We start from the raw sequence: 25214 nt of genomic DNA, 5'->3' as shown, positions 1-25214 counted from the left end.
TAAATCCTTTCCAGATTATAGACATATAACTGCACTTAGTAGCCTCAAACCGTCCGTGCCTAGTATTATTGAAGTTGGGCATATGACGTTTTGACTCCATCACATCAACCGTCACACGAGTCTGATTTTCGTTCATTGGCTAATATTGTACGAAAAAAAGACTGATTCCTGTACCCACTTCCGGTAATTGAGGTCGATTAAAATATTTTCCAAGATTTTCTCGGCCCAATGTAAATATTAGAGTTTTGAAAACCCAAAAAGACTGTTTCTTAAGCTCTAATTAGGGTACAGTAAGTGACACTTAGATAGAGGCTTGTTTAGATTGACTTCTGGTATACGCTAGAACATAATGCTCCTCTGTTCTTTTAAGCAATGAGTCTTCCATACATCCCCACGCGATGCAAAAAGAGAGTAGGAAATAGAAAAAGATGTTAATGTTATGTACTGCCAACATGCACATCTTGGGACCTCTTTTCCAAAGTGCGGCAATACATTTAAGGTTTTTGAAATAATAAAACTTGCTTTTTCCTAGTCGCTAGTGTTGAATTTTATTTTGCAAATTCCGATATTTCGGGGACCACTTGTTCCCTTCATCAGCGCTAATAAGCCAGCTGCAAACGAACATGCATAAGAGTGCAATTCGTTGTTCCTCAGCGAGCAATACTAAAAGAGGAGTTCACCATCGTTGTATACTGATATATCTGGCACGGCTGCAACCTGGGTGGGAAATATAGGCAGCTTGCGAGTACAAAACCATCAACAAGGAGATTGTTGCGGTTAGGTTCCTTCTCTTTGACTTCTTTCAGCATTTGTCACACATCGAACGAATCTATGCACGCTTTTCGACGTATTGGAGAACTTGTTGTCCTTAATATCGGTAGCACCCCAACATTACAATACCCTGCGAGCACACTATCCCTGACATGAGCTTGAACTTCAGCGAATTGCACAGTGCATGAGAACTAGTCAGTGATATTAGTAGTCCCTTGTGGCCTTCGCAGGTAAGCTAGATTCCAAAAAACTCACTGTTCATCGATTAGCCAGTTCCATGGAAGCGGTGAAGATGGTAAAAATTGTAGGTACATTTTCTTGTTCACTCCGTTCAAGCTGACGTTTCGGATGAGAGACGGTGTACTGCAGAATACCCACTCTTCACTGTAAAGGAACATAAAGAGGTTTTGTCCATTAGGGGCATAATGGCAACGAAGACCGCATAATATTCTCGGCGAAGTGCTGAAACTTGTTTACATGTGTAAGCCGGGCTTGCTACTCAACGCATTCATCGCATGTTTGAAATCGAGTGCTTTTCCATCTTGCTAGAAGCCTGCTAAACTCGTAGTGATAACCAAAGGTAGTCCCTCTCAGTATGTTGGACACAAGGGAGAAGCTGCTTGAGAAACTCATTAAGCCACGATTAACTGATGAAATACGTGCTGCAGAAGACTTCTCAACAAAACAATATCGCTTTAGTGCTGAAAATCCACAATTCATACGATTGAGAAAGTGGCCCAAGCAATAAGACAGGCTGAGGCAGACTGCCGTTACTATCAACGAGCGCCATTTCTTGTGATGCTGTATGTAAGAAACACCTTCAATTCTGCAAGATGGTGCTACATGGTAAAAGCTCTGGAAAATGTTTTCCATATTTCAGGCTAGGTTTTACTGATATTGCGGGACTATTTACAAAAGGACCGCATCCGCTCTACGGGATCTAGGGATGGCAGCATGGAATGAGGACTACATCAGGGGTAACTGAAGTATCTATCCTGGGCCCTTTGAAACACCTCATGGTATGCTATGATTCGAGATGCCTAATAAATTTCATCTGGTCCGATATTCAGATAATGTTGCGGCACTAGTCGCCATTTGCCAGCAGATGGACTTAAATTTTCCTTAGCTCTAGAGAATATCGCGATTATCATTCGTATTGATGCTGGTGAAATTTACCGAAGCCACCGGCATTATGATAAATATTGAAATGAGCTTCTCAATTAGATGCGAACACCGCAGGCAAGACTGCGGGTAGAATGTTTGCAATTCGCTCGCTATACACCAGCGACGCGGACTCTTGTCCAGTAGGTATCGTTTCCTGCTGAGCGCAGTTCAATCCATTCTTCTTTGCGGTTCCGACGTACAGGCTGCCAGTACCCCAGATGCTCCACAATCGCCTAGCGCAAACACAACTGCGGGAAGTTTTGCGAGTTGCTTAGAGCTTGGTGTCGGCCACAGGCGGAGGCATCCTAATCTATGTAGAGTCTGTCTTCCTTTCCGAACCTATCGTTTCATGTAGTCTTTTCCCTCCATCGCAAGTCTATTTATCCCATCGCAAGTCCATTTATCGTTTTCTGTGTATATTTCTCTTGTTCCTTTAACTTGTACGACGAATTTTTCAACAATTTATGGGATACGCCAACCGTAGTTTCCCCTATCTCCTTTTCTTTGTTTACCGTAACTCTAATCTTCCTATTCTGATCTGGCGTTCTTTGTCCTCCAACACTTCCCAGTAGCCCTTTCCACGCTGCTATTTGCTTGTGTACCTTTATGAATACTTATACTTCCCTTCAATTCAACTTCACCGCAGGAATCACTTAAATCACGTTCCTGATTTTGTTCCCTGCCCTTCAAATTGCCTCGGCGTTGTTTTTTCCAATTTTCAGATTATACCATGCTCACTAATCTGTTTTCTTGTTACGTCTCATCTTCTCCCAAGTCCGCGCGCTCTTACTCTTTTTGGTTCACCAAGCAAATTCATAAGAAACTCCGTTGCAAGGAAAAAATTAAAGATTTCCGAAAGCGAAGAGGATATCAGTTACTTTCTGCGGGCTTCTATCTAGGAAGGAGTATGTGCGTATCTAGTGTTGAGATCGAAACCCTATGAAAATACGTCCTCATTATCCCTATATACAAGAGCGTTGATTATACATTTGCCCAGAATTAGCGTTATGTATTCCTCCACTCCTCCTGTTCCAAATTTTTAAGAAATATGTCAACTCCTGGTTAACTGCTTACCTTCGCCACTTTAGCAGCTTAGCTTTGTGAACCGTTCGTCCATCCATACTCCACCAACTTCGTGGGCAAATGTCTAAAATATCGGCAGTCATCTATATGGATTCGTTGAAGGCCTTGGACTCACTCATCCATATAATACTTTTGATCAAACTCGCCTCACTTACCGTTCCCTTGCCACTCATCAAATGGCTTGCCTCCTACCCCTCAAAAAGTTCCTGCCGCGTTACTTTTGATAGTATATCACAAGATTTCATTCTAGATTCACTACTGTTTTTGTTTTTCGGTGACAATCTTCCCTCTCTCCTCATAGTCTTTTCTGGTGACTGCCTTGTCCTAGAAAAAATTCGATGTAGCTTGACCCTTTACTTTAGCTTTCGTTACTTGGCTCGTATGGGTTATCTTACCGATTCCACCTCACTTAAAACTGCGCAAAACCTTACTCGATACATATTTCCTCTTTGGACTTTTTTCTGGTCTGATGGACTGTCGCGTCTCTGCTGATATCATATACGACACGGCTTCGCATAGCAAACGCAACGCTGGAACTTTCGAAGCGCTTTCCGCGGAGCTAGATCTTTATTCCTACTACCTGATTCCAAGGCTGTGATGGTGATATAACATATAAGAGTTTGGTCCGCTTCACTTTTGTTCATTCTCAAGTTTTAAACGTAGGTTAGGTTTACCTCTTTCTTCTTCTTCTGCGGACAATATATAATTGGTATACATCTGTTCACCGTCCTTAAACAAATATTCCAAAAGGACCTGTCTCTAAAGCCTTATAAGGTGAAATGTTGCTATAAATTTGGAGTGGCTAAGATAACGATCCATGTTGCATCAGTTGCATCAGGTGCAGATCTATCTCAACAATCTGAAAAGCAGCGAAAATTGACCGCCTGGGTCCACAAGCACGTTAGGGTAGTTCAACTAAAGTTTTTCGCCGACACGCGCTTACATGCCCCTTAGACTGCTAGGTTCGAGAATGTGGGATAGTCCGTTGGAGTCCCTCTCGTATAGTACACAGAACACAGGCTTTAACATATTGTGCATTTGTGCCTCCCACCAAAAAAATCGAATACTCATAGTTACTGGGCGTTGACTACCCGCTCGAGCTGTGATCTAGATTGACAAATTCAAGATAGGTTGTGTCCTGAACCACATCTTCTGGCTCAACTGGTTGTAATGCCCCTTTTATTTCATACTCAATATGGCCTGGCGATTGATACCCTTGTTGGTGATTTCAGAGCTTTTGGACTCCATTTAGATCAGGCCAAGCAAAATAACGCAATCGATCAAAACGAGTTGACCCGACAAAAGCTGAAGAAAAAAAATATAATCTGAAGATGTCAGGTTAGGGTGGAAGCCCCATCAGCCATTTCTCAGACGCACCTGGGCCAAAAAAGCTGGAATTTACAATTTCAGCGGGGTCGGCTGTGATATTGTTACATTTGATTGATCCACAGAATAATGTATTTTAAATGGCTGGAATCAAACGCTCAACCAATGTGTGTTGTACGTTATCCAAAAATGTCAATTAATCACATCAGAATCACTTTCTGATATTGTTAATTATGTGTAACCACTTTCGTTTAAGGCATAACCAAGCAAAGGCCATATCCTATTCGAATGTACCTCTGCGCACCTTACCGCAAAATCAAAACCTTTTATTCCCATAAATTCAATTCAACATTTATTTCGACCTTCCTAACCGCCAATTCGTCACAGTATTCGCTTTTTATGTTGTTATCCAGCCCTCACAGATCATTTGACTTTTCGTCGTTTTGTTCAACCTTTATTGCGCAGAAAAGAGAAATTTCATCTGTTACATACTTGCTTATGTGTTATGTCTCGCCTATTTTATAATGAAAACCCTTTTCATCATAAATTCTGTTGAATCGTCTTCTTCAATTAGTACGTCCAAATAGAGACCATTTGATTGCTTCTGTTTGTCTACTGTGTTTGCTTGATAATAGCCATTTCGAAGATTTATATGAATGCACAGATACTCTCCGGTGAAGATGAGATTGTTAGATGCATGATTGTCAGGTGAACGATGGTGATGATAATGATGATTATTGTGAAGGTGATAGTCACGCTGATGTCTGGCTTGACGTCAATTAGATAAGTTTTTAGCTGTGAGAATAGAGGGAGATTGTTATGCGAAATTTTATATGTTATGATGGGAAACGTGATGGATATATTTCGCATAAGGAATTTCTCCATACAAAGTGTGCGAAGGCGTTCAGCAACTTCGAACACTCATGGATAACTTTGAAGAAGAAAATTCATACTTTCTTCCAGCCTTCGAATATGTTCCGATGTTTTAGATAAATGAGTCAGAGATGGTGAACTTCACTTTTCTAAATCTAAATTTATATCAGTTCGCAGTTCATTTGATTAATGAGCAAATCTGCAATAACAATTAGACAACTGCCAGGGAAAGAGTTCATTGAGTACATCACCGGCCACGCTACCTCGACTTTCCCTTAGACTAAATAACGTTTTTGTGCCTACTTTCTTAGTTCGGATAATTACGATGTTTGCACCATTCAATAGAGAAGCCAAGCAATCAGGCATATAGTCACCTGGAAAATTAAAGACTTGATATCAAAAAGCATTCATCATGGCATGACTGCAACGTAACGCGTTTACAAAAATAACTCATTAAATTTTTTGAAATGCAGAATAATGAAAGGGAAAGTCCGGTGAAATATAGGATATTGAATGGAATTTATGAGAATAAACCAAGTACATGTGTAAATTGCAATTTACTTGATATTATACAATATGCAGGTAAATGCAGGTTAGATTTGATCATTTATTACGTTATGTGAGCTAAGCTGCGTAAGTCAGATAAAATTAACCTTCAAAAGATGAATTTTTCTAGCTGCAATGATGAAGTTGGGGTTTTTTGCTTTGATTCATGGCAGAGCGACATCAGTCTAATAGTAAGGGTAAACTAATTAGGTTGATGTTTTAATTGCAGTTGCAAGATAATAGATGATGACTGTTTGGATGTTGTTACAGAAATTAATGGATTGTCTTTATGGTAAGCCTTGCAATTTTTCGGTGATTTATACTGGACAGAGAGCCAGTATGTATGATTAAGTATCAGTTGAAACAATGCCAAATTTTACTTTTGTTGGTATGCTGAATTTACGATTTCTCTAAAATTGCAATTGCACAATTGCATTTAATAGTTTATTTGCTGAAATCCAACGGAATAGATGTTTTTTTTTCAACTTTACTGTTTGTATTGTATCTTCTGCTTTTTGCAGAACAACAACTTTAGGGTACTGCCTCTCCATTTTTGCGCTCTTTCTGCGCGTGCTTCTTTCAGGAGCTGCGTTTGTATCTACACAATTGTGTGGATTAAGTTTTAGGGGCACACGCCGACTCCCAGGGCTTGGCTCAGCCTTCATACCCTCAGCGCAATCAGACGATAGGCAGAATTTTTCTTCCTCCAGTTCTGTACATTGTCCAAAACCTAAGCCCACATATCCGACGCGTACAACAATATAGATCGCACCACCCCAGCTATCAGCAGCCTGCTACACTGTTTTGGCCCGCCTACATTTGGCATCATCCTAGCGTGGTGGTCTTTGCAGCATTTTCACAGGCGTACGATATATACCTTTCGAAACTTAGCCTGGCACTGAGAGTCACACCAAGATATTTGATGGTCGGCTTTGGGACGATTATATGGCTTCCAACCCCCAGACTAATCATATTTCTTTTCCGGCGATTTGTAATTAGGATGGCCTCCATCTTTTCATCCGCCAGGCTCAGTCCGGCCCCGTTAAGTAAGGGTCTCACAGCCATGACCGACTCGAGGGCGTAAACCTCCACATCCCCCAGGAGTTGTGCAACGATCACTATGACCAGGTCATCTGTAAAACCGACCAACGTGCCCTCCTCTGCTACGAGAAGCAAGAGCACCCCGTTCCAGAGCAGAGGGCTCAACACCGAACTTTGTAGTCCCCCCGCTGTAATGATGTACTCATTGGGCCCGTGGTCCGTCCCGTACCAGAAAGCTCTGTCCGATAGGTAACTCTCGATTAGCTTAGCCAAGCAACCACGTGCATTAATTCTGACCAATGACTCCCTAATATGGCCCCCGTTGGTGGAGTTTAATGCACTTTTTACATCCCCTCGGTGACGTATCGCGTGATTTTCGATGCCATTTCGGTCGCCGTGCCATTCAGGTCGTCATGACCCGCCAGGGCTTCAGAGAAGGTATCCTGCTTGAACGCCCTCGTCGTCCAGCTCGGCATCCCTAGTCGTTTTCTGCGAGCATTCAATCCGCCACTTGGCCCACCAGCGACTTTAATAAACATCGCCAGGGTGTTGCTGTAGGTGTGCTCACGTACGTGAGGTCGACGATAGATCGCAGACCTCTTCTTCTGAATGTAAATGAGTTCTCAACATTGGCAAGCACAACATACAACTCAGTAAATGCCTCGAGCGGGATACGTCCTCTCTCGTTTGTCCTTCGGCTACCCCACTCACAGGACAGGCATTGAAGTCGCCCGCTGTGATTTTCGAGGTATGACTCCTTGCTTCCAGTGCAGCATTTCCTCGTACTGCGCATATGCTGCGCTAGAAGGGGCGTAACGCCCATCTTTTCTCTCACGAAACCAGCTTCCGGAAGTTGCATAACTTCCTGAATGGCTTGCCGCCGCACGCCCATATCGCTGCTTTACCAGTCTGGTACCTGGTCCAGACACCATAGTTGCGATAGGATTCACAAATAATGGCAACGTCATTTCCCTTCTCTCGGATGGTCTGTAAAGAGAGGTCTTGTGCCGCTTCACAGTTGTTGAGATTGATTTGAATCAATCTCATTTGGGCCTTGTATTTAGCGCTTTCCTGAACACTGGACACCTGCTACTGCCAGTAATATGTCGGTTATAGATGTCCTCCCTTCTTTCGCGCAGCATGCATTTCAGGTCAGCCGTGCACTCCTTGGCGATATGTCCCTCTCCTCCGCACTTTCTGCACTACTTTGATGTATCGTGGGCGCTAGTGCATGCTGTGGCTATGTGCCCAAAGTCGAGTCACCTGAAGCATCTTTTCATGTCCACTCGCTCGCTAAGTCGACAATTGACAATTGAAGATGGGCTCTTCACTCTGTCCGCCACTAGTATTTTGAACGCTGTCTCTGCTCAGAAATGCAGTAGACTGGCCGATCCCGAAGGAACCGTTCACCTCAACCGACCAGCTACAACCTTACCCACGTCGCCGTATCGCCCATGCGGAGAGAAACATGGACGTCTCACTGACACGTGCGGCTGGGAAGACCGCTTACAAGATGATACAGCTGGTTGTCGTACCATCTTGTGTCCGTAACGTTCGCTTCCCTGGAGGACACCTGCGTTAATAGGATGATCTTTGGATGTGAGGCTTTTGTATCTTTGTACCACACTCTGTCAAAAGCCTGGGCAATATCGAAAAAGACGTCAGAACAATATATTTTTTTTGGGTCAATGCTTGTTTTATTGCCGAAGCGATGCGGTGAACCTGTTCCGCCGTGCCATGCTTTTCTCTTAAGCCGAATTGATGGTTGGGGATTATATTTGCTAGGAATGACAGAATCTTCGACGCTAACAGTTTTTCAAATACTTTTGATAAGATAGGAAGCAGGCTTATCGGGCAGTATGATGCTACTTGCGTCGGATCTTTTCTCGGTTTTGCGATTGTAATTATAATAGAAGTTCTCCACATGTTCGGGAAGTGACCAATACGTGCCATCCCGTTGAAAACCTCAATCAAATGCTTGATAGCATGGAGAGAGAGCTTTCCGACCACTTTGCCTATAATTTTGGCGTAGCCAGATACTTTCTTAGAATCAAGTTTTCTGATGATGGAAGCACCATTTTTAAGTCTGAAGCGGAAGTTCGTTTTGGCAGATGAAGGTGAGCATCACGGAAGTTGAATTTTGTTTTTCACTGAGTTGGGTGTAAAACCGCTTTCAAAATGAGTCGCCAGTGCAGCCCCTTTTTCAGCATTGCCTCGGGCCCAGTTACTATTTCCTAGGCGCAAGGGTGGTGAAAGTTGTTTCGGTCTTTTCAAAGCTTTCCAAAGGGAACAGTCGGTGTCCGTTATCAGAATTAAACCTCTGAGGTAATTTTGCATACTCTGCTGGTTTCCGGCGTGTCTTTTTGTTGCCCCCTGACAGTTCGGCTCTTAGCCTTGAAGAACGATGTGTTTGCCATGCACATCTCAGATTTGTTTCTTTTGTGTATCATCTCTAGGATATGCGCTGAGGGCTTGTATCGATTGGCTTCCCTTTGGTTTAGTTTTTTGGATAGTTGTGCAGCCAGGTAGAGGGTGTTAGTGAAACTTCCAATGGATAGGTCAATGTCACGCTTATTATTCAGAAACATTCTATTAACTAAGTGGAAACTTATATATTTCCAATATCTCAAGCAGTTTATAGCTTTGTTTGTTGGTTCGCTTTCTCTGGAACGCTGTCCAAACATGTGAATAACGACAGGACAGTGATAGGATGAAAGTTGGTTACATGGTTCAGCTGAAATCGTTTCCCGGCCATCCCGGCTGGCCGGCCACGCCGGTCATTGGCCATCCTTCTAGTTTTTGCTGCTGTTTATTATCGTAAAGTTCCTCTTGAGCATTTGATTTCAATACGTTTGCATATGTAGTTCGGGATTGAAGCTGTTTTCGGGTTTTTTAACCGTGGGTTCAACTATGTCCGTGTTGGAGGCATTATAGCTTGGAATGGTAGCTCGAGGTAAATGGCGTATACGGGGCATCCTGGATAGTTGGCAGTATGTGATCCACCGTAGTTGCTACATTTCTTCTTTGTTTTGCTGATTGATGTTGAGTGCAAATGGAAGCGTGCAATAAGCCTTTGTGTGGTCAAACTCCTGACAATTTTGACACTGAGATGGGCCTATCATTTTCCAAGGTTCTTCGATGATTATTTTTCGATGGAGAAGATACGGTAGATTATAAATTGGATACGTTTCACGGGTTTTCAGCTAGCGATTCGATGGTTCCAACTCAACTCGGTAAAGAGGTTGCAAGATTTTGTTTCGATTTATAATATTATAAATAGTCTTGACTGCAAAACCATTACTGGATAGTGCTTCTTTTATTTCGTCCGAAACCACACCAGGCTTAGTGCCTTTTATGACAACAACTAGTCCTTTGCTAGACTTGGTAAGTGTAGATGGAGATGTGTTGTTCATAAACTTGTCAGTTATTTTTAATATATTTTCTTCATTGCTTTAAATGTTGGGAATGTTTGTCGATTGAACAGTATTAATTCCACTGTTCCCATCTACCGCTGCCCGGAATTTAGGTACAAATCTACATTCTATTTCACGATTAACATGATAATGACCCCAATTCCAACATTTGTTATTTATTTAAAGTAAAAATTGTATTTAACATTGAAAACCTAACAAGAAGCCATATAACCCTTCATAACTGCGACTGCCTACTGGGTTAGCTTTCCTTGGTAGGCGATCTTGCATTGACCTGCATGTAATTTGTGAACACGGGATAGTAAGCCGTTAAATGCTTCTACAACACAATAAATTCAGTTAGTATAAAATTGATTTTTATAAATACATCAACTACAAGAACACCTGCTGTTCCTCAAATACTATATGCATGCACAAAGGCTGAACCGAAAAGTGATTTTCAAGAAGTCATAAATTATCGTAGAAGTTGTAATTTAAATAAGTACTTGAAAATTCAATTAGACATGTACATATATGTAAAACAGCATGTGGGTTTTAATATAATCAAACAAGCATTACTTATGACTCGTGCCAAGAAAAATCTATTTACAGTTTTGAAAGATGGTAAAAAGTTAATAGTGAAATAGAATACTCTATTTGGGAAGGTCAGATGAGGTGTAGAACGGTACGATTGCATAATAAAATGGTTTTCGATGATGACTAATTCGTCAGTCGTTCAGTGCATTGAAACGAATTCTGGGCGTTTTGACCTTACTAAAGATCTGTGTATTTCCTCCAGTACCTTCTTTCATATTGGTTATGAATGGGGAAGTCCTCGTATCAATAAGGCTTTAGCTGAAATTCATATTGGTGTATTCAAACCATGACAAAAATAATAAAATAATTAAAACAGTAAAAATAGTCCGAAATAAAGAATAATTGAATAAAATCAAATAATTAAATAAAATACATCAAAATGAATTAAACTAACTTATGTACTTTATCAGTATCAAATATAATAGAATATAAAAATATCTGTAAAAAATTGAATACCCCTTACTGAGCCCTCTAAGGTTGGCTCACACTTCACACCTTCATGCAACGCAGAGCCAACATAAGATACTATATCACGGCGTGGAGTTAACTCACTCCTGCTTAGTCACCTTTCGTCTCTACGCGGCGTATGTAACCGCGCTTTTCTCGTCTCTTCTGCCTTTCGCAATTTGTTCTGGATAGATGTGACCATGGAGTTCATCGCATACCAGTCCTCCTGACATGCTAGCATTCTTCGCACCAGACTTGCTGGTAAAAATACCTCTCCTAGAGTTTCCTCTAGGTTCATCTTTTCTTTCACAAATCTTAGACAGTGGAAGAATACGTGCTCTGGGTCTTCTGGGACTCCATTGCATAGGTACACAGGCGATGTCCTTCATGCCCCGTGAGAAATTGGTTCAGATTATAATTAATCTCACCGTGCTGCCTCTCCAATCAGTCCTTAATGCCAAGGATGAGCCTATGTGCCCAGTGACCCTTTCCTGAGCATTCCCAATGCTCTTGCTATCTATTTAAGGAAGTCTGCCTTTCGGCGTTCTTGTCTGCGATAAAGGAGAGATAGATTTCATTGCATTGTATATTTCGGGAATGTTTATTGACATCGTGACAGATGAGATAATCTGTCACGATGTCAATAGGCATTCCCGAGCAACGCAAGCAGCATCATCTCAGACAATCCTGAAGGCAGAGCGCACCCCCAGGGCTGCTCTTCTGAAGACTGCACTCAGTTTGTTAGCTATAAACAACCCCGCGTCTACTAACTCAGTGAACATGTCCAATCTGAATTTCACGGCAAGTTTAAGGGCTCTATTCGGTACGCCATCCAAATCCGAGGCTTTGTAATTTCTGATTCTACCACAGATTTCTAGCAGCTCGTCTCTGGTGACTGACGATATTGCCGTCAGATTCAGAGGTCGCTGAAAGCTGTCGGTGCTCTTGTGAGGTGAATAATCCCTGCATGATTTTTAACAAGAGGGTGGGATCCTTTCTATCCGTTTGTCTCTGGCTACTCCGATTGATACGGAATTCGGCAGAAACGTGGAGCCTTTGAATTCCATTGCGTGCAGAGCGCAACGTAGCTCTACGTTGAGCTTAAGGAAACCCCCATACATACAAAAGGAGGGTGTATTTTTTTTACCGAGTAAAGTTGTGTGGGGTATCAAATGAAAGTCTCGATCAGTATCCAAAATCGATATTAGTTTCGGCATTGATTGCAAATGGTGTAATCTTATTACAGTTCAAAGCAAACATCCAAATACATCAACCGATCACAGTTCTCCCATAACACAATTCATTTTCGACTCAATTCCTTTTAAAAATTCATCGAATCGCCTATACTTAACCAACGCGCTTATAGTGAGTTCCTGAAATGGATGACATGAAGCTTTTTCTAATGCACTCTTTAAGGCAAAGGATATCTTTGCATATCCTACATTTCCACCCGCGCGCAGCTGCAATGCACTTCTTGAAACGTATGCAACCCAGAGGGACGGAGAATAAGCCCAAGGCGAAAAACTTGACAAACGACAATTAAACATAAATACCAACAATTTTCTCCACTCAATGTTTTTACTGCACCCTAACACAGCAGCTAATTTACCGGTGATCCACGAGAACACGTCAGGGGAAAACGGCAGAACAGATCCACTTTTGCGTGCGGACTGCCAATAACGCTGCTGCTGTAGTTCGATGATACGGCTGCTGCGGAAGATAATACCAAAGTAAGGGCTCTTACCAGCAACGAAGGGGATGGAATCCGCTCCTTTTCTTTTTGATGTTGCGGCTGACACTGACTCTGAACTATCATCATTAAACGAATCACGGGAAAGGAAACTAAAAGTTTGGAAAGAAACTCGCTCGATACCCTCGAATAAATGATAAAAACCATCAAAATAGCGAATACAGACCGAATTTCTCAGTAAGCTTAGCTACCGCTCCATTTTACTTGCAAATTCCCCAAGCTTTCAATTCCGAGATCCAAGGGGCACTACAAACCGAAGTAAGGGTTAACTGGAACGGAAAAATAATATTAATTCAATAACTAATCTTACACGATCAGTATTTCATCAGTCAGAAATGGACTGATGAAATCACTCATGAGTAAACAAAACGACAAAAAAGCACTTTTGTTGCATTTATTTAAAGATTGCAGCCATTTGGAAGTCATGGTTCGATTAACAACACAATGACAACTATATTACACTCAACTTATCATTAGTCCTACCAGTTTGGCAGATTTTATTCAAAACATTAAATTTTCATTAGTCCATCCATCATTGTCGTAAAAGTACACTAGACGATCTACGGGGGTTGTGAAACCATAGTAGACAACATTAATTAGGGAAGGGGCACTGAAAATTCGCAGTAGGATATGAGGAAGCAAAGGTCTGGAATTCATACCTGGAAAGACCTCTAAGCTCGGGATGAAGGTAAGGTTAGTCAGGTTCGCTGAGTATTGTAAAGAACGTATTGTGAAACAAATTTGCTGGTATTATAGGAGAAGCACAGGAGCCATTCGTTTGCTGCCCCCTATGTCTTTGAAGCACTATGGAGAAAGTCCTGATTCGAGTAATGACTGTTCTGGTTAGTTGTTGGCCTAAAAGTTTTTCAAGTTGGCATTTTGACTTCCGTAAAACAATGTGGCTATTGGTTAATGGCTTGACTGAAAACGTTTTGAGAAAAGAAAGAAAGAAGTTTACTCTTCCAGTTACCCTTCTTCGATAACCGGAGTAAAATCGGTTTTCGTTAGAAACTAATGGAGAATTTAAGGGATAAATTATCTCTACGATGCCTCCGTGTCCAGTACTGTGGAACATTATGTTCATACAATGATGTTCTCAATCTACCACAAGCCGTTAATGAATAACGCCAAAGATGGCGCTACTCGTTGTTACAAAACAATAAAGTCGTGCCGAATTGTACTCATGTGAACGCAAAATCTCTGCGCAGAAAAATAAAACAGTGCGTATAGTATCAAGCACTCTAAGAGAAATTAAGTTTTCGCTAGCATTGGCAATCATATCGTCCATTTGAAATTGGTTAACTTGGGGAAGTAATGACAGGCATATAGCTAAAAAAATAACCCCTATATCCAGCAGCAGTATAATCGAGGTGATGAAGATGTCGAACCTATGAAATTTGCGGTATTTTTGTTAGTAGTTTAAACCGGAAGAGAAAAATTAAAGAAATAATAAAAGTTCCAAATGGAGCCTGGCCACAAGATTGGATACACAACGAGGGACGCTCATAATTTTCAACCCGAGCCTGAGCGAAAGGCCCTGCTTACCCCTGATTACCACTTACCATGAAGCTCGAAATAGAGCCCCGTCATGGATTGGATACACAACGTAAATCTTATGTACTCATAGAACATGCGATCTCTATAAAAGCCAAGAATGCACAGTAGCTAGCGATTATCCTGTCCGAATGCAAGGCTAATACAACAGCGTTAGAAAAAACGAGCAGGACACGGATCAGTTTCATAGAGTACATTTTTCACCCTCATTATCATTGTAGTAATACAGCTTCTGTCGTCCCTTCGTTTTGTACAGGTAGCGCTTTTATCACGATTGTCTCGCTCCCTCAACCGCATCTCCCATTTGCAAAATATGAGCTACAGCTTGAAATCTTAATAAATATTATAACATCATCATCTTGGGTTTCTCTTTGACATTTGTCCCTCAATTTTCCAATGAATACTTTTTCTTTCTTTGTCGATCCATTGTGCGTGGTGTTCCTATTATAGCTTTTGCAGCGCTCCTTGACTTGGTTGATGTACGAGTAACTCGCGAAACTCACCCTAATTTTCTTTCAATATAACGAAACTTTCTGAACAATAATCCACCGGACGCGAAGGACGATCACAATGGTTCATTTCGGATTCTGTGAAATCTCTCTTAGTAAAATATGAACTACCATGTTCAATTTGAGATACAATTTGAATACTGATGAATTGAAGGTAATATACTTGTATTCTTCGAATCCTTCAATGCTCATAAAAATTAATAGTCGAAATGTGTCTTCAAATTACTATATTTCATCTTTCTTTTCTTTACAGATTGCAAACTTCCGGAAAACCGCCACCTGCATCAACAAGCCAATCAGAAATATAATGTGAATTAATGTCACCACATCGAGGTGCCTCCAACAAAACGGTGTTAATAAAAAAGCTATTATGGCCGCCACCGATGGCCAAATAATACTGGCCGCATCTCGTTTCGGCGACATACCACCAGTCTATCTCAGGGATTTCGCCAAACAGCAGCTTCCAGCCATTGCAAAAATCATAAAAGGTCAACATCAAAATTTGGGCGTCCCAGCACTGTCTAATCCCTCACTGCAAAGCACTGCGCTATTCCTCACAGCCGGAAAGAAATACCAAATTTTGGCACAGCCCATTAAAATTAAAGAAGGACGAAAGCCAACAAATATTGGCCCAAAGGTGCTTATACCGGAAACATATCCTGGCTTCTTTGAGCTATTGAGTGAGGATGGACGATCAACACGATGCATTGATACCGTTTTGGAATTATCGAAACGAAGGAATCTACGCGTTTTGGTACGCGAAACGTTTCGATGTAATCATTTGAATCGGACAATACATGCGGGTGAAATTTTGACAACAATTACTGATAATGGCAAATTTCTACAGTGCAAGACTGTTAAGGATGAAATCCTTAATTTGCCACTCGAAGCCAAAGCAAAATTTTCACCGATTGCAAAGGAAGATAGTATAAGTGGTGTGCATTCGGTGAAGAATTTATTAATGAAACGTATGCCAGTTATTGTAAGGTAAGTATTTGTCAAAATACATATGTTTTTACATTCAGAAATAATGTTTAAAAGTTTTGTCACAAATTTCAATCAAATCGCAAAATTTCAAAAGTAGTTTACGGACCAACAAATCAAGCCATTCACCCTTATGATGAACTCTTGGTGCTAGGTATACAAATGGGCAATTTGTAAGATGACTACAGTACAGAACTATAATAATAATAATAATAATAACCGTTGGCGCAACAATCCAATTGGATCAGGGCATTGAAGTGTGTTAGAGCACTTGATTCATTCATTCAAGAGCGTAACCATACACTACAGGATTATAGTACCCTATAGGAGTCAATGTGGTCAGCATTGCGCTCGCCCGAGATTATTACCATAATTTGACTCAGGTACTCATTCACAGCTGAGTCGACTGGTATCCGACGTCAAACCACGATATAAATCCCCACTGCCACCAGTGAGATTTGAACCGCGACCTTCCGTATGACAGCCTTGTGCTCTAACCACTCAGCTATCCGGACACAGTACAGAACTATCCTCATAGAAAAACGACAAAAAGTAACTGGTCCACCTGTACATAAATCCAACTCCGCAGTTACTTTTGAGAAAACTCGACACGGAAGTAAGGAAAGAATGTCCTGAAAACTACATCCCTAGTTATAAGAACCCACGACCTTGAAATCAGGAGCAAGAGTCTAATTCTTTAGAAACTGAATTAGCCTGATTTATGAATGTCGTGCTCGTGGTTCGGGATCTACGTTAAGCGCCATTGGTTTTTTTAATGAACATGAACATGGAATTTAACGTACACCTTGTTCAACGTCATTAGAGCCTGGACTGTTCGTTCTAAAGTCAATTTGTATAACCAACGTTTTTGCAGGAATCGATCTAAGCTACCAGCGTTATAATTCAAAATGGTCCTTTGAAAAAGATTTCTAGCCTCCAGGTCCGATTTTTTCAGTAATGAAATAAAAATAATCACGTTACATGCCAAAACTTGGCGAAACTTTCATTCGATTTCTCCAGTCGGGTACCAATTAGCTAATTATTGAAATGTGATCATATTATCCTTCCTGAAGTTACAATTTGTTCAGTACAGTATGTTATATTTTGTGGCACTCTTTCATTTATGTATAATCATTCAGCAGGGATTCCCCTTTCCTTCCTTTCTATGTAAATGCAGTACGCCTAGAGTACACCTTCAATCCACATTTACATATCCTCAGTATAGGCAGTAGCCCATTAAGACATCCCACAAAGACGTCCCTCCTTATAAGGATAGTATCGGACATCATCTTTTTCAGCAAATCCAATTCAAGTGACTACCTAGTTAGAAGCTGAGTTATGGGGTAGTCAACCTCAGTGCGCCTTCAGCTTTGTCTCATTTTAACGACTTCAAAAAATTAGATACCCTCCCTACTACCCGACACCTTTTCATATGGTTACGCCACTATACTATTAATAGTATCTTTTCTGTCCTTGACATCTGCTTTATTGGGCAGAGTCGCCTGCTTTTTTCTAAAAAGAATGCTACACGCTGGTGTTACGTGCAAAATTCATCTCTATTATTCCATATAGAATATAATCCTTCATTGGTTGAGTCAGCTCAGAATAAATCAAGAACAAATTCAATTTTGATAAAATAAAGTGATAAACGTCATAAAAACAATCAGTTTCCCTCACATCTCTACGGCAAGGTCGGTCAGACATACAATGGGGCGCGTCCACTTAGAAAAGAGAACCTGAACCCTAACTTCTTCTTTTCCTTTGTTTTTAGCCTTTGTACAGTTCTTGTGTTCGGAAACTTTAATCCCCCGAATATCAGGTTCATTATCGACGAAAATGATAACCACCTCTACCCAGTAAACTGTTTTTACCACCTTGACCGCAACCTCGTCAGTGCATTTTATGGTAATTATTTACGGAAAGTTAATCCAATTCCAAATCAAAACGGAAAATGGTTAGATCTAATATTTACCAAAGTCTACGACGCAATGGTGGTTAATCCAACTATTGCTGCCGAGAACCTTCGAATTCTCCTCATCACTCTGCCCCGACAATTGAACTCCCCTCCATAGATCCCCCTATTATCTATTTGTACAATAACGAACTGACCTTCTAAATTTTGACTATGAAAGCATTAGAAGTTTCTTGAACCCCTGATGGCTGCGCAGTATCTTCCACGCTGTCTTCGATTATGTGCCAAATATGACTCTGGTTTGATAGTAATTGAAGACATCTAAGGAGTCAACGAAATAAGCTTCATAAAGCTATTAAAAATGTCTACATCATTAACGAAGATTTTAAAGGAAAATATGATGCGATTTCCAGAAAATCCACCGTAAATCCTGCGGAGTATATGACTTATATGTTGATGTTAACTCAATGGGCAAAAAATAATTAAGGATCTAAATAAATTTTTTGACTTCGTTAAAATAACATGAACGACAACCGGGTTAGAGAGGCTTGCATGTTTGCAGAGAGGATTGCATGTTTAGAGAAGGGACAATTTCTTCTGTCCACCGCTTATCTCACTGCCAACCCCAGTTTCGAAACGATTTCGACATCCCTTAGCACAGCGGTGACATACTTTTAAATCATGAAGTGATTCATTGGGCAATTCATGAGCTCAACGTCAACAAAGGCTGCGACCCTGATCTAATTCATCCCTACTTTTTTGCTCAGTACATATATCAACTACTCCTCTGTATTGATCTTTAACAAATCACTCTAATTTGGGAATTTTTCCATCTTTTTGGAAATCCTCTCTTCTATGTTAGTATCTTATCAGTAATCCCTAAACTTTTCAAGAAACAGATCTGTGATAACTCCCTTCTGTCATTGGGCCTCTTCTCAATGAACGAGAACATGGATTTCGAAAAGATAGGTTCTCTGCGAATCAGAAAAATAAACCAGGTAGACGCGATCTAAACAGACTTCAGTAAGGCTTTCGACCGAGTCGATAATCTTCTTCTAATGTACAAATTTCGTAACTTTCGTATATTCAGTACCTCAAGGTAACCCTTTAGGTCATCTTCTATTTAACAGTGTCATTTCTGACTTATCTCGTATGTTGTCAGACATCCCACGCCTGTTCTATGTGGAAGACTTTTCAAGACGATTCAACGCTGGAGCGTTGATGTTTTCATCGTAATTCTCCATCTGAATGCTACTAAATGCAATACGATAAGTTTCTCTGACAAGAATTTAACTACAACTCATCCGTACTCTGTCGATAACGTGAAACTGAACAGAGTTGATTATGTCTTTAAATTTGGTATAGTTCTGGACAATATGGCATTACGGCAGTATCCTGCTCACGGCCATGGGCAATAAACACATTTATCAAAAGGGAGCGAAGGAGTTCAAAAACATTGACTTATTTTTGACAACCAACTGAGACGCACTTGACATATACTTTCGCTTAAAGATTACGACCACCAAACAGTTTATGGATATAATAAACCCATAAAAAGATGTAGGATATTCAACACGGTCAGTGCGGACTACTCCTCAATTAAAGTATAATCTTCTGGTAGCAGCAGATTTGGAAACCGTGGGATTCAAAACTTTAAAAGTAGAAAATCTTTGCCTCGAAATGACATAGATTATACTCCGTGAGTTTTATGAAAAATCTAATGGAGACCAGCATTTGCTTGACTACCCAAGTCGTTTACCTATATTAAAATCGCATCCTGGGCACTTAAATTATTAAATTAGATCGAAGAAATGGAGCTAAATTTGACAAAACCATGCTAGGAACATGCAGTAATCATCATGAATCGTGCCAACCTCGTGGACCAGCGCTGAAAAAGTGCCAAAACTGTGCGGGACTAAAGTGTGTAAAGAGCCTTACCTATCCTTGACTGACTAGCGTAGAGGCAAACGAATGCATATCAACGGTATACTTCAGTTGATAGGTGTACCTTGCGATTGAAGATAATCCCCTCGGATGATTTTTGGCCGTCCCCACTCAATTTCAAAAATGGTTCACAATAAATTGCTAGGTCCGATTAGATCGGCGTCTTACGTTGAGAAGTACATCTTGGCACAGTCGATGCTCATTTTATCTTGCAATTAAACTACTTTCGTTGCTTCAGAGAAATATATTCCAAAAAATATCAAATCGTTTTTTGAAGGAAAAGAAATTTATTTAAATGTATCATTAGATACACGCACCGACAAAACGGAAATGTGCACGGTGATCATCATGATCGTTAGATGTCTGCTGTACTGTAAACTCAGAACACCGTTTTGAAGGAAAGGATTACTTACGGTGGTGAATCTAACTAATTGAAATCTCATATCAGCACTAGATAGAAAAGGAAAATAGCGTGAGTAAAGTTTAAGTTACAACCCAAAAAATGCCTCATGCCTCGTTACTGCAACAATGACCACACGCTATGAGCTGTAGGGGATGGGAAAATATCGTTTTGAATAGGCCTGCTTGCCTATTTTAGAGAGTTACACTATCGTGGTATTTTGCGCAAAATGATCCATCGAAAAAAATCGTGTGTCCTTTGTTAAAGTGAGAAAATGCGCAGACAGAGAATCTATACTAATAAATATCAAAATATTTTATCTATCCCAAAAAGCTGGTACAGCAGGCCAATTCAAAACTAGGCCTTAAACTATGTTAATGCACTCAATGTCCATATCGCATCGGTATACTAGGAAGCAATGTGGCCAACACTGAACTAATCAGAGATTATTAACCTGGCTCGAAATATAGCCTACGATAATGCCTTTGCCTCCAGCGAGATTTTAGCCTTTTCTTTGGACAGCCTAATACTTCTTTTTCTTCAGCCTTTGTCCCGTTCACAAGCGGGGTCGACTCGTCGTGATCGGCTTCGCCATTTTTCTCTATCGAATGCCTGATCTGGGTGCAATCTCGAGGCTTTCAAATCCCCATCCAGCGTATCAAGCCACCGTTGTTTAGGTCTGCCTTTTGGTCGTTTACCATCGACTTCGATGTTCAGACCAATCTTGGCAAGTGAATTCTCGTTTGCACGAATTGCGTGACCCTACCATCCAAAATGCCTCTCTCGCAACTTTTCCACAATCGGTGCAACCCCATAACAATCGCGGATATCCTCATTTCGGATGTGATCTAAACGTGTGACGCCACTAGTCCAACGTAGCATCTTCGTCTCCATTACCGCAAGACGCCGTTCATTGTCTTTTATGGTCGGGCAACACTCAGAACCATAGAGAGCGACTGGACAGACGACATTGCGGCAAATTTTAGATTTGAGACGTTCGTTGATACGTCGATCACAAAGGACACCAGTTGTGGAACACTACTTCATCCAGGTTGCGTTAATGCGTTCGGTCAGCAATTTCATAACGCAGTTCTCCATTGGCTGATAGCGTTGACCCGAGGTATTTAAATCGCTCAGTTCTGGGCAGATCACTGCCGCTGACAGTGATTGTGCCTGTTCCATGGGGATCGGTAGTCAAAAATTCAGTTTTGTTTAAATTCAATCTGAGACCGTGTTGCATGAGGCGATCATTCCATTTTTGAACAAGTTGCTCGAGATCATTTTTGCTATCAGATGCTAGGAAAACATCATCTGCATAAAGCAGTGTGTAGGGTGCTGGACGTTGGATATCCCGTGTGACGGTGTCCATAACAAGGACAAAAAGGAGTGGTGAGAAGGCACTTCCTTGATGAACACCAACAGAGACACGAAGCGGTTTTGATACACCCGCCATACTTCGAACTTTACTTTTCGGATCGTGGTAGAGCAATTGAACCCAGCGCACGAGTTCCTCTGGCACGAGGTGTTGTCGTAAAGCATACCAGATGAGTTCGTGTGGTACACGGTCAAACGCTTTCTCTAGATCCAGAAAGGCAATGTAAAGAGGGCGATGCTTCTCACAGTGTTTCTCCATGAGTAACCGCGCAGCGTGTATTGCGTCAGTAGTTCCGCAGTTCTTGACAAATCCGGCTTGATTCACGGTTATTTCAACGATTTCGCGAATACGGTTGTTAAGAATGCGTTCAAAAATCTTCATGGTATGGGAAAGTAACCGGATCGGACGGTAATTTGAACATTCTGCTGGGCTACCTTGGACAGCCTAATACTGTTACCACTAAACCATCTCGACGTTCAGTTGAGAGAGTAATCAACTTTCCGACTAAGGGAAATGAGGTAGTGAATAGAGCTACATTAAGGAAGCCTTCTAATTGATAGCATGTGAATATATAAATTTGAGCATGACGGAAATTTCGGGAGGTTCAAAACAAGGTTGGTGAACAAAAGTTGACCTTAGCTGAGAAAATACAACAACGAACAACTCTATTCTCCTGGCGCAAAACATGTCCTGTTTATCCTGTTTATAGTCGTGATGATTCGGAAAACTGAAAGATAAAATCGACGACCTTGCCGAATGCAGAGCAACAACAATCAGTCCTGCAAGCTGAAAAAGCTTTTGACGGTATTAAGAAATCATGTATGTTTGAGGTGCGAGAAAAAACAGCCTCTTAAGACTCCGATCGTAGTGGTTCATTGTCTATTATCCCGCCTAACAGAATATCCTGGGTTCGTTTATGTATTGCAAGATTTCTGCAGCTGGAGCACGTCAACGCCAAAAATCTGATGCCTGATGCGTCCAAAGCCGATATATGGACATAGAAACTATCCCGTGCATTCCGCTTCACCGTTAAAGGATGGACACTTGGGGAATCTCTATTCTGAGCCTGTGTCCAGCTAATGGATTAGGCCAATCAGAATACCCATAATACTTCTACAAGTCTTCCTGCTTTTCGGCAAGATAAACTTTGCAGTATGGCTGTTTGGTCCAGACAGGAAAAATTTGGTGTGTCTAGTAGCATTAAAGCTCTGTCAGCTTCTATTATGGGAAGCTTGCTTGCTCCCCTAAATTCCGCTCCGGGTAAGGGGGAAGTTAAAGGAGATTTCATTTGCCTCTATACCAGTAACCTGTGGAATCAATAAGAACGTAGAATCAAAGCTATCACACAATTGTGAAAACTCGTGAATTGAAAAGGTCATGTACATTTGCTGTTTGGTAAACGAGAAAGAATATAATATTTCAAGTACCTGTTAATAACATCATCATCTCTGGGCAGAACAAGAGGGAAATTGAAAAATCAAAACAGCACTAAAGAAACGTTTCCAAATAAAGGATATCGGGTCGATAAACTTGTCCCAGGTAACAATTCTAATCCAAACTTTAATCGAAACAAATACGGAAACTCCTTTGGAAGAGAATACATGCAACTGGGAGCCACTCCTAAGCGTAACAATCAACTCCTTTAAAACTTATGACTACACAAACGCAAGCGTAGTAGGCAGATCAGACACAAAATCAGCTTTGACATTCTTTGTGCAAATCTGGGAAGTACTTTACTTTGGATCACATTTGTCGTTAACTTAGGCATATGATGTTTGCTGCAGAAAATACCAAGCTGGTGTCAATAAAAAAATTGACGACGATACTGCATCCACATTTCAAATCACACGAGATTAACATGAACTACAGCTTCGTAACGGAACTGGCTAGAAAAGGAATAATCGTTGTTCAGTATTTTAAAGCCAAATAGTAGATCACTGACAATCTGACCAAAGGACTGCCGGAAAACCAACAAATATTTCTATTTACAGCTAAAGATAGAGCTTGCACAGATGAATAACATGAAAATTATTTTCAGCTTTCTTTTTCTCTTTGTTTGGTTGTATGGTTGTTAGATTGTGGAGGCTCCTCAAAATTAGCGCGTTTCGTGTATGACGGACTCAGGACAACTCTACCATAAAACAAACAAGAATTTTGTTTCCTAGACTAGGCTTTAGGTCGATGTAAGTCATACCCATGTCGGATTTTAGAATTAATATATTCGAAGTCAACTAAATCTGTAGCCGCTTTTGATCACGCTGCTCTGCAGGGCAGATAATTTTTTGTGACCTCGCACTGTGACCCTGTATCTGACTACACTACTATCCACAAAACCAAACCAAAGGGTAGCCAACCGATACAAGTCGTCAGTCCGTATCCTAGGAATGATCTACAAAATTAAAATCTGAGACGTACATTGCAAACAAATCATACTCCAATACTAAGAACGGAACTGTCAGAGGTAACAGATAAGCCTACGAAAAGCTTTGGGCAATAAAAAGAGAGAAAAACCGCTGAGGTCAGAGGTTTAACTTCGCCAGTGGGCACCGTCTATTCTCTTTGGAAAGCTGATAAGAATCTGAAAAACCAAAACAACATTCACCACCCTTGCAGCTCGGAAATAGTGACAGGGCCCGAAGTGATGCTGAAAATGGTGCTGCAATGGCGTGTCATTTAGAGAATGTTTTTACACCTAACCTACTGAAAAATAAAATTCAACTTTCGGAATGCTTACCTAGATCGAACTTCTAAAGCTAAACATGTTAATCGCATCATCAGAGAACTCGATCCTAAAAAAGCATGCAGCTACGACAATGTTACAACTAAAATGATCAAAGAAATCCCTCTCCATGCTATCAAGCATCTGATTAAGATCTTCAAGCTGATGACATGTACTGGTTACTTCTTGAATTAGAAAAAAATATTGTTCTGCCCCCTTTGTCGATATTTCCCAGCCCCAAAGGGCTATTGTAAAAGATCACATTCAAGGATCATATTATTATAGCAAGTGTCCCCTGAGGAAGCGAACTAAGTCCACTATTGTATTTGATTTATATTTCCAATCTGCCAGTTGAGGATAATCTGCTTTTATCTACGTTCAGCGACGACACGGTGATCCTTAGCTCTCATAAGAACTCTGAAGATACCTTAAAATGATTGGATTTTGATTTGAAAAACTTGAACTGCGGCTGATGATATAGAAACTTGACGCGAACGGGAGCAAAAGGAGTCACGTTGGATTTACTCTGAATCGGAAAACGTGCCCGCCTATTTCCTTAAATGGAATCAATATTGCAGAATGTGTGGCAATGTCAGATATTTTAGTTTCCAACTCGAAGCTAAACGAATGCAAGTGAAACTAAAAGTAAAAAGTATCTACTGATTAATCAATCGAAATTCAAGTTAATTTTGTACAAGTCATTGGTTAAACCCATCTGGACCTACGGAATTCAGCTATGCGTAACGAAAATTTCCAACATCGAATTGCTTCAACAAATCCAGTCCTTTTTCCAGTCAATCAGATTCAAT

At 40.9% G+C, this 25214-nt stretch overlaps 1 protein-coding gene across 3 annotated transcripts in view; it reads left to right on the top strand.

Moving 5' to 3' along the window:
* LOC119659414 (integrator complex subunit 11 homolog) overlaps window positions 1-25214 on the top strand; it is a 356139-nt gene that overhangs the window by 308672 nt on the left and 22253 nt on the right. For all 3 annotated transcript variants that reach the window (XM_038067490.1, XM_038067489.1, XM_038067488.1), the window contains one exon: window positions 15325-16058. In XM_038067490.1, coding sequence (XP_037923418.1) covers window positions 15442-16058 — 617 coding nt within the window. In that variant the 5' untranslated portion in view covers window positions 15325-15441. The remainder of the gene's footprint in view (window positions 1-15324; window positions 16059-25214) is intronic.

This window comes from Hermetia illucens, chromosome 6 (assembly GCF_905115235.1).
Source record: "Hermetia illucens chromosome 6, iHerIll2.2.curated.20191125, whole genome shotgun sequence".
In the NCBI taxonomy this organism is placed as follows: Eukaryota; Metazoa; Arthropoda; class Insecta; order Diptera; family Stratiomyidae; genus Hermetia; species Hermetia illucens.
Note: the sequence above shows the minus strand (reverse complement) of the source record. Positions and strands in the feature narration are given on the sequence as shown.